This window comes from Prionailurus bengalensis, chromosome C2, assembly GCF_016509475.1.
Source record: "Prionailurus bengalensis isolate Pbe53 chromosome C2, Fcat_Pben_1.1_paternal_pri, whole genome shotgun sequence".
NCBI classification, from domain to species: domain Eukaryota; kingdom Metazoa; phylum Chordata; class Mammalia; order Carnivora; family Felidae; genus Prionailurus; species Prionailurus bengalensis.
The window spans coordinates 46,688,275-46,698,763 of NC_057350.1; the positions used below are offsets into that span (position 1 = coordinate 46,688,275).

The 10,489-nt window shown below is 37.7% G+C and overlaps 1 protein-coding gene across 1 annotated transcript; it reads left to right on the forward strand.

The window, feature by feature from the left end:
* The first annotated feature begins 7,191 nt into the window (after positions 1-7,191).
* Positions 7,192-10,238, forward strand: GPR15 (G protein-coupled receptor 15). The gene has a single exon (XM_043593936.1). It carries the CDS (start codon positions 7,544-7,546, stop codon positions 8,624-8,626), a length of 1,083 nt encoding a protein of 360 aa, XP_043449871.1. The 5' UTR covers positions 7,192-7,543; the 3' UTR covers positions 8,627-10,238.
* The last annotated feature ends 251 nt before the right edge of the window (positions 10,239-10,489 follow it).

The window sequence follows — 10,489 nt, forward strand, 5'->3', positions numbered from 1 at the left end:
CTCACTAATGTGAACTCATGACCTGGGCGGAAATCAACAGATGTCTAGCGGAATGAACCACCCAGACGCCCCAGTACAGTTTCACTTTAAAATAAATTCCAGTTAATTAAAGAAAAATATTAAGTTATGATAATACTGAGGGTACCAGATATGTCAAAAACGTGAATTTAAAAAATTGTTATGTAATGTGAAAAAGACTCGATTTGAGGGAACATTGTCTTAAGCACATAAGGTCATGGACAGCCTCTGAAAGTACAGATGGCCATGTGTCACAGCAGTAACAGAATGACTCTTAAGTCTTCAAGTATTGCACAGAAGTTCATGGATAGAAAGCAGAGAAATCTTTGCAATAATGCATGTGGACCCAGGAACATGGCCCAAGACCAGTAAATGATGGATTTCTCAGCACATACTGACAGAGACAGCTTACTCAAGGACCAGAAAAGCTCTCAAACCCTACCCCATCCCCAAATGCCTTGGAATTTAGCTCAAAGTTGATACTAAATTTCTACCATCCTGATAGATTGAAGGCACAGTATCTGTTTTTCTGTCTGTGGTTCTGCTTCTTTCACCAGAGTTGGCTAACTGATATTCATATCTAGCACATAAATAAAATAAGGTAATAGCCAAATATAATATTAAAATATGACTGGATTTTCATGTAGAATGTCTGACTAAAGGAGAACTTTGTCAGAGGCACCAACTAGAGAAAGTGGTGGAGATGTACAGGCAAATTGTTAATATGCAACTTGACTCCTACCAGAAAGGAGGAGTCATGTACCAGAAAATATCCTTGTCCTTTGGCCTTCATCACAAGTCCCCTATCTTCAGAACTACCTCTCTGGTGAAGTCACATGGTAAATAAACCCAGGTAGAAGGGAAGTTTGAAAGACGAAGACACTACCTCAATTCATAGTCAAGGAAGCTGATCCCAGGGTGAATAACTGACTAATCAAGCTTGGATAATAGGGTGCACTAACTAGTTTTGTGACATTAGACAAGTTAGTTAACCTCTTAAGTTGCAGTTTTCTTTTCTCCAAAATATGAATGTTGATAAACTCCCTATCCCAAGTGACCATTGGCAAGATTAAATGAAAAAAAGAAATTCATGTAAAGTGCCCAGCACAGGGTCTGGGCATAGTAAACAATCATTAAATTATTAGTATTTGCAGGGGCGCCTGGGTGGCGCAGTCGGTTGAGCGTCCGACTTCAGCCAGGTCACGATCTCATGGTCCGTGAGCTCGAGCCCCGCGTCAGGCTCTGGGCTGATGGCTCGGAGCCTGGAGCCTGTTTCCGATTCTGTGTCTCCCTCTCTCTCTGCCCCTCCCCCGTTCATGCTCTGTCTCTCTCTGTCCCCCCCCCAAAAAAAATTATTAGTATTTGCAAATATTTGTTGAATATCTATAATTTATGGTTAGGGTCAATATAAACAGCAAATGCTCCCAATTCCCCTAGAAGCTGGAACTAAGCCATTTATAGAGGTAGGTGTCCTGCTTACTTCAGGAGGTTTATGAAACTCGGGGCTAACTGCAGATGACGAGGAAAGACTTGCCACGACCACATTTCAGGCATCCTTGCTGAGCTCGGCTCAGAGCATTCCCAGGCTGGGCTCATGGCATACATAAATCTTCGTGATTCAGGAGGTAGATGTTTCTGGGAAAGCCTGCAAAGGAGGAGGCTGCTTTCATTCATCAGGTCTGCAGAATGCCTAGAAAACACATCAGACACATTTACATTTCACTCAATTTAGGGGGCACCTGGATGTGTCTGCGTGTTTGAGGTTGTGACCATCCTACCCACTCAGCACAGGAGACTTGAACTGCCTGACCACACCAGTACCAACAAGCACATAACCATATTTCTCATTTATCTCCGCATCTTGGGTATTTTCTGTTTTGGGTGCTTGCTTATGGTGTGGGTAGGCAAAACAAATCCTTAATAAATTAATGGAGTTAATTCTCCATTCATTACTCTCCCATTCATTACTCTGCTCTTTGGGAAACAGTAGCTAGCCTGACATATTTTCACAAATAAGGGATGATTTAGTGAAACCTAGTACCAATTAGGAAATTTAGATTTAAAACTAAAGTTGAACTAGAACTCTGGCTTGATTTGCTAATGATGATTCTAGTTTCAGGACAAAGGTGTTATGGTTACACTATATTTTAAACAAACCAATAGTTGCAAATCTAGATATGCAAATATTATACCTTGTTTGTATCATCTGCTTAGGTAAAAACTCCTTGTGCAAGAATTCCCTTCAATACCAAATTTCCTAATATACTTAAATTTCATTTTTAATCACATTTAAAAAAAACAACTAAAAATTACCTGAAGAAAGATACATCCTCATTATGTTTTTCTCATATAATTTTGTCCTGCTTGTTTTCCTTATAAACGGTGTAAGGCAAAAAGAAGGAAAATAGATATATACACAAGCTGTGGTTTCTAATCAATAACCTTCCTCAGAAAAAAATGCATCAATCTTTGAATTTCCTTGTACCAATCCATTATACAATGGCAAAATTAATCAAGGATGAGGCAAATAGAAAAGTGCATCTAAAATGGTTCTTTCCTTCTAGCAATTCCTGTAAAATGCTACACAGAGTAGCAAACTATAGTTATTTAGATGTCCATGCTTCTGAAGGATAGTGAATGGACCAAATGTAGGTGAGAAGTTTAAAATGAAATTGTCCTCTATTTTAATGTCATCAGTGTGAGTCTTTAGTAAATGACCCTTTTTGAGTCCCAGTGTCCTCATTCACAAAATGGTTATGCTGGATGATCAGTAATATCACTTGAAGCTTTAAAATTTTATGATTCATAAAATTCCATTCTGCTGGAAGAAGAATAATGTAACTCCAAAATATAGTTGTCGTAGATCCACAATGTTCAAGTTTCATTGGGAGATTCCCATGTCCTACACCTCCAAGCTAGGCAATGTACAAGATAGAGATACAGGAAATGCAAATACAAAGGAAAAGGAGGAAGGCTCTATGCATTCTGATTAGAAAAGATACAGCAACACAGACCATTGCTGTTTCAACAATAAACAGTAATCATGGAAAACGGAAGCTAAGAAGTTTGTGAAACCTCCCTATTCATTGGAAATTATTCAAAGTTCAAGCATAATTCAGTCCGGATCTACAAACATTAATTGACCACCTATTGTATGCCAGACACTGTGCTGGGTACCAGGGACACTAATATAAGTAAACACAATTTTTGTTATGCACAACCTAAATCCAGATTAAATCAACTGTTATGAAGAAACCTAAAGTATATGTGCCTAAAATAATATCACTTTTGTTTATGTAAATATGGGGTACCAAGGGAAATAATCTAATAAGTGAAGGGGAGGAGGGCCCTGATAACAGCAAATGTATGCCATTTAATTTGGCATGATATATTACATTACAGTACATTACACTAAACTCTCCAAGTAACGGTCCAAATAAAAAAGCCACTGAGACTTAGAATATAAACTGATCTCTTAAACTGGACTGTTTAAATGGCTATACACTTTATGATATTCAAGTAAGAAATGAACAAGAGAGTGTTTCTAACAAATGAATATGCAATCACTGTAATAAGTTTAATGAAAAACAAAAACTTTGCTTCATAATCTTTGCCACTTATTCAGGAACAAATCAGTAGGGTGTATGAATAGAGATTTCTTTCTCCTGTGCTACTGGCTATATAATCTGATTAATCCCTACCTAATAGAGCAGCCAGAGTGATTGATAGGGAAAAAGCAGAAGCAGAATATGCCAAAATGCCAGTTAGGGTGGCTGTACTCACAAAATCATCAGCCCACCCGTGAAGCAAGTCTGCAAGTCACAGCTAGGGCTGTATGATAGATAATACTGTATTCAGCTGAGCAGACATCTCAGGGGACAACACCCGACTGTCTCCCCATCTTCAACATTTGATGCAATTCTGAACATATCTCAGGAATTGAGGTGCAGAATAGGGAGGGCCCAGAAGTCTAAATTAATTCCAAAAATTTTGTGATATCAGACTAGAAGGTTGCTAAGAAGTTCGAGTTTAGAGGTGATTTTTAAGCTGAAAAAAAAAGGTAGCCAAAATCATAACAAAGCATCACATGTAAAGTTGGTGAAGGTTTGTAAATTAAAACAGTGTTTCTAAACTTTAGTGTGTGTGAGAATCACCTTGGAGGCTTGTTAAATATAATAAGCGACCTTGTTAGGAGTCACCTGGAGTTGTCTCCAGATGATTCTGATTCAGTAGATCTGGGACAGGGTTCAGAAAGCTATGGTCTAGGAGGCACCCAGGTAACTCTAAATGGGTAATGTGGCCTGGCATCCAGAGGTTCAAAACATGACTTTGAGAGTCCAAAGAAGACTTAACTGGGTAACTCCTTTATGTTAGAGATGATGAAGAGGTAATGGATGGCCTCTCCCTTCAAGTTGCTCATGATCAGCTCAGGAAGTCAGACACCAAAACAACTAATCATGTGAAATGAAGTAATGGGAATTTAATAAGCAGTATTGTAAAATATCTTAGAGAACACAAAGGTGGAAGTAATTATCCCTGCTAAGGATGGAAAGCATAATATCTAAAGTTGAATATAAACTGTATTTATATAGTTATAAAATAAAGGAGAGTTGAGCATTTTTTTTCTGGGAAAACAGTTCTTAAAAGGGGGCATGTGTGTGTGCTGTCATTCAGTTATTAATATTTACATCTTACTCTTTTTTTTTGTCATCACCTTGTTCTTGCTGCCTTTCCACAGGTTTATGGTATCCAGTGTTGTTTCTGGGTTTTGGTCTATGTGTAGTTGGTTATTTATTGTTAGTATCCTCATGTTTATTTCAAAGAGCATTCAAAGTTCTAAACATGACTGTTGTGCTGTTTGTTTGGAACGATGACTTCCCCTACTTTATCTAGTCAGCTTTTATTGTGGATTCTGTCTTATAATAGCTTTGTACTCTTTGAGTTATTAAAAGCCCAGGACTATGCTGTTTGTTTCCTTTTTGCCTCAAAATACTTAATCTGTTTTCTGACTCAGGTCCCAGGATCGTTTTGATCCATGGTGGATATTCTCACATTGCAACATACTACCATGAACTGCCATATTCCAAAGTGACTGTATATGATAGAGCAAGATATTTGGTCCACAGCTGCTCCAAAGTTCAGTGAGGCAGTCAGACTTATTTGAGATAGTTTACATCAACAAGCCAACAACTTGAATGCTGAAAGAAAATTTAAGACCTGCAGAATAAATGTAGGCCAGACATTTTTCTCTGGAATATGAGCATGAACTTTTTTTTTCATTTTATGATACTTTTATTGGAATTCTTGAGATACAAGAAAAATACAGATATATCTATGGATAGATATATGTATAGATATAGTGTTTAAATATTCTATGTTTACTCCACCAATCCTTGTCAAGTAAATATTGCCCTAGTTCAAACTATTTGACAAAATGAACGATTACATTAAGTATTTAAGGCTTACTCGGTGGGAAAGATTTCTATTCCAGAAATGTCAAAGCATTAGTTTCTCTCATCTGCAGCCTACACTTAGGGAAATATGCCCCCCACGAACAACACAGAAATGCTAGGGACACAAAGAAAGGCAGAGCCCAGTTGTAAATCAACTTCTGAGTGACTTGCTGGGGGTGCCCTAGATCAGGGGAGTCCTCGTCTTTCCCAGACCACATGCCTGAGACTCAGGTCACATTAGAACACATCAGGAAACAGTGACAAGAAAGGGGTACAAAAGGCAAGATAGTTATTTTCAGTATAATAATTATGGGAAAAATAAAAATTCAGTAGAAAGGACTTCAAATGTTAAACAATGGTGTTTTAATTCACAGGCATGCATTTTTCTACGCAATAGCAGTATCAGCCTGAAACTGTAACTTTGGCTATGAAACCAGATGGAGGGAAAGAGAGAAGGAAAGAGCCTTAAGCCACTTTGACCAGTAAAGAACTGAAATAAATGGAGTCGATTTCAGGATTTGTACTCCACGACAGTTTTCCTAATATGAAAAGGAACAGATGACAGGAAGATATGATAGGACCCGTCTGTTGTTAGCCTGTTTCTCAAATGCTTTGAATGAACCCCAAATCTTTCTGTTAAAGTGCCTGCACTGGCAACTCCATTATAATGTCACTTATTAGAGGTCCGTCTCTGCTAGGTCAATAATCCCAAAAGTGAAGTTCACTGGTTTGTGGAGGTACTTAAAAATAAGTCACAGCTCAAAAGCTAAAAAATCACTGCTCCAGTAGTGAGGTATGAAAAAGACAAGATGGGGGGGACCCAGAGTCTGATGAAGGGGAGTTACTTGGAGGTAGAGAGAAAATCTCCTGATCAAGGATGTTTATTCTAACAAAAAGGAACTTTGCTGGTTGAATTACAAAGCAGATAAGAGTGTAGGGTGCCTGGATGGCTCAGTTGACCGAGTGGCCCACTCTTGATTTCTGCTCATGGTTCATGGGTTGGAGCCCCACATAGGGCTCTGCATTTACAGTGTGGAGCCTACTTGGGATTCTCTCTCTCGCCCGCTCTCTCTGCCCTTCCCCCGCTCATGCGCTCTTTTTCTCTCTCTCTCTCTCTCAAAATAAATAAATTTTAAAAAGAGTGTAAAAATAGCAGTTTGCCATTTTTAAACCTGTTTGTAAGCTACATAAATAACAACAATGCCTGCAGTTGAACCACAATGAATACATACTTGTTGATTATACTAGATCACAAAACCAAGAGTTTTCCTGAATAATTCAAGTAAATTGACATTTCCGAAGGACCTATCACGTGCAAGGTACTGTACTAATGACAGTGGAAAAATTTTAAAACTAATATTAACAGCACAAGACATGGTCCCAGTCTCTTGAGAATTTTAAAAAACATATTGAATGAAACAGGATTAATTTTGTATAAAGTGAAAGAAGCAAGTAAGGGGAAAGAATCTCATACCCTAATTAGAATCATTATGTTTGCTGTAGATGTAGACTGGTATGATTCGGGAAATTTTCAATTCACTCTTTCTGCAGTGAAAGACTACTTTCCTCACTTTTACCGGGGATGTGAATAAAAGGACTATCTTTTTCATCACCACCTTAAAATTTTAAAAGAAAATAGTACCTTGTCTGTGAAACAGAAAACCAGATCAAAAGGATTTTCAGTGTCAGAAAAGCAAAGGATGTCTTTAAAGTAGGTAAGGAAAAAAAGTTTATTTGTTTTCTAATTTCTGGATTTAAATAAACAAACTGAATATCTTGAAGACAGAAGTCAAAAAAGCACCCCCGTCTCCAGGGCAAATGCAAATAAAGAAAACCACAACCACAACCACCAAACACCAACCAGGGTGGTGTTCTTTCTGAGGATTGGTAGAAACTGCGTTTTTTAATCTCTGTTTTTATGCTTGTCCCAAGATCTTTTAAGGGGTGGGGTGGTGGGGGTGGTGGGGAAGAGGTAGCCACTATATAAAAGAAGCTGCCCTGAGATTTTAAACCTTTATACAAAAACTTCCTAGGTAAGGAAACTTAATCGGATCTGGCAGCTGACCTTAGTGATGGACCCAGAAGCAACTGCTGTTTTTTTGGATTATTTCTATGCTACAAGCCAAAATCCTGATATTGAGGAGACCCACTCCCGTGTTGCTTACACATCTGTCTTCCTTCCCATCTTCTACGCAGTTGTGTTCCTGATGGGAGTGTTGGGGAACCTAGTCCTCATGAGTGCATTGCATTTCAAACGGGGCAGCCGAAGACTGATCGACATCTTCATCATCAACCTGGCTGTGTCTGACTTCATTTTCCTTGTCACGTTGCCTCTCTGGGTGGATAAAGAAGCATCCTTAGGACTGTGGAGGACAGGCTCTTTCCTGTGCAAAGGCAGCTCCTACATGATCTCAGTCAACATGCACTGCAATGTCTTCTTGCTCACCTGCATGAGTGTTGACCGCTACCTGGCCATCATGCGCCCAGCCGTATCCAGGAAATTCAGGAGGAGAGACTGTGCATATGGAGTCTGTGCCAGTGTCTGGTTTATCTCCTGCCTTTTGGGTTTGCCTACTCTTCTGTCCAGGGAGCTCACCCTGATTGATGATAAGCCATACTGTGCAGAGAGGAGCGCTACTCCAATCAAACTGACTTGGGCCCTGGTGGCCTTAATTTTTACCTTCTTTGTCCCTTTGGTGAGCATTGTGACATGCTATTGTTGCATCACAAGGAAGCTGTATGCCCATTACCAACAGTCGGGAAAACATAACAAAAAGCTGAGGAAATCCATAAAGATCATCTTTATAGTCGTGGCAGCCTTTGTCTTCTCCTGGCTGCCCTTCAATACTTTCAAGCTCCTGGCCATTGTCTCTGGGTTGCAGCAGGAAGTCTACTTTTCCTCATCTGTTATCCAGCTAGGCATGGAGGTGAGTGGGCCTTTGGCATTTGCCAACAGCTGTGTCAACCCTTTCATTTACTATATCTTTGACAGTTACATCCGCCGGGCTATCTTGCACTGCTTGTTCCCTTGCCTGAAGAACTATGACTTTGGGAGCAGCACTGAGACATCAGATAGTCACCTCCCCAAGGCTCTCTCCAACTTCATTCATGTGGAAAATTCGGCCAGAAGGAGGAAGAGGTCTGTGTCACTCTAAAAGTCACTGTGACATTTCAAGCTCTGTTAGTAGATTGGAGACTTAATTTGTGTCAGCGATAAAGAAGGAAAAAAAGTATTGCTGTTGGTATTCATATTCGCATCACTTCACGCATACAAGGAAGAGTTTATTTTTAAAGAGATGAATGAAAAGTCCCTGTGTTCATGGCTATAATTAAACCATATGCTGTCTTTTTTGTTTTGTTTTGTTTTCCTTTTTTTGTTTTTTGGGGTTTTTTTGTTTTTAGCTGAATGGCCTTCTTTTAACTCTGGTCAATCTAGTTTACCCGGCAAAATACGACTCCTGTAGACCTTGAACTCTGACATAAAGGCCGGCTTGGATCAATTCCTTTCTTCATGATTGTTTATGTACATTCAGGCCTTTTCCTCTCTCAAGAACAATGGTACCTTGACCCACACCGTCCTTCATAATGGGCTTCAATTGGACTACATCTAAAGGATTCTGCCCACTTTCATCTGGTGAGAAATGTGTTAATACAGGTAGCAAAAAATATACGTGTGCCCTTTAGTTAATTATTACTGAGTAACAAAGCAAGAGTCTGGCCTTAATCTTTAAAACTTTGTATGGCGATTCTTTACTGCCTTCCAATGTTATCTTTCACCCTAAGCCATTCACGATAACTTTGGACTGTCAAAAAATTCATGGAGATAAAATCATTCTGTATTGTGTTTATGATTTAGGACTTCCTTTATCACCTGGTCTTCTAGAGTATTTTAACAAGAGAGCACAGGGCAAAGTTTGACCTTTATTTTACTTATAAGATATATTGGTAAAAATGTATCTCATTATAATGGCATAGTAACTACTTTTCAAGAGGGTTTTACTATGCTCTTTTGTTTTCATTGACTTCATACATTAGGATATGACTTTGTTTTAATTACATGTTTTTAATTACTAGTTATTGAGTTATCAAATGAAATGTAACTACTAATATAATTGGAGGTCCTCAAATGCTTAGCTACATCACCATGTGTATTATCATTTTACATTTTAATTAAAATGTTAGTGCTACACATTTTCTATAGCATCATTTGCTTGGTGTATATAATTTCAAGACTTGATTCAGTAATATAGGAAGACAGTATGTTCTGTATTTAGCTGAAGTGAAAAATACAAAATGAAGATATTACTGATATTTTATATACATTTTTCCAAATCCAGAGACTTTGCTGAATTCTTTCACCCAATAAAAATTTATTAAGTCTACTTGCACGTATATTCCTTTTAAAGACTTTGAAGTGAAAAACATGTAATTAGCAGCAACCACAAAAGGCTTTTGCTACAGAAAACATACTATTGTAAATATCTTTTGATTCAAGAGAAAGTGGGTTATGTGTTGACCCTCAGTGTTGACACAAATGAATTACTATTTTACTTCTAAATATTAGGTTTGAAAATAAGAGAAAGCTTAGAATCTTTTCAGAGACTAGGTTATTCAAGCTCATCCCATGTATCTTTCACATTAAAAGAAATCTCAAATATTGGGCATACCATAATCTATTTAGAAGTTGAAAATAGTGTTTTGTTTTATAAATTGGTTAATTTATTAATTTCTCTTAACCTGTATTAAATAAAAATATAATTTTCTTAAGTATTCTTCTATGTTGTATTAATTTCTATCAACACAGTTATTAATATTGATATTATAAAAGTTTTTAATACTTTATTATAGATATAGAAAAAAAGAACTGTAAATGATAAGAAATTAGGTTTCTTGGAAAACTTTAAACTGAATTTAAAACAGTTAAATAGATCTCCTAAAGTTAAATAAAAACAAAATATAAAAGGTAGAAGCCACTCACGTTATAAAAACAAATCAGCAAAAGCACTATTACTAATCAG

What these genes read in the sequence shown, in the direction of transcription:
- GPR15 (XM_043593936.1), top strand. Translation starts at nt 7,544, where the DNA reads ATGGACCCAGAAGCAACTGCTGTTTTTTTGGATTATTTCTATGCTACA.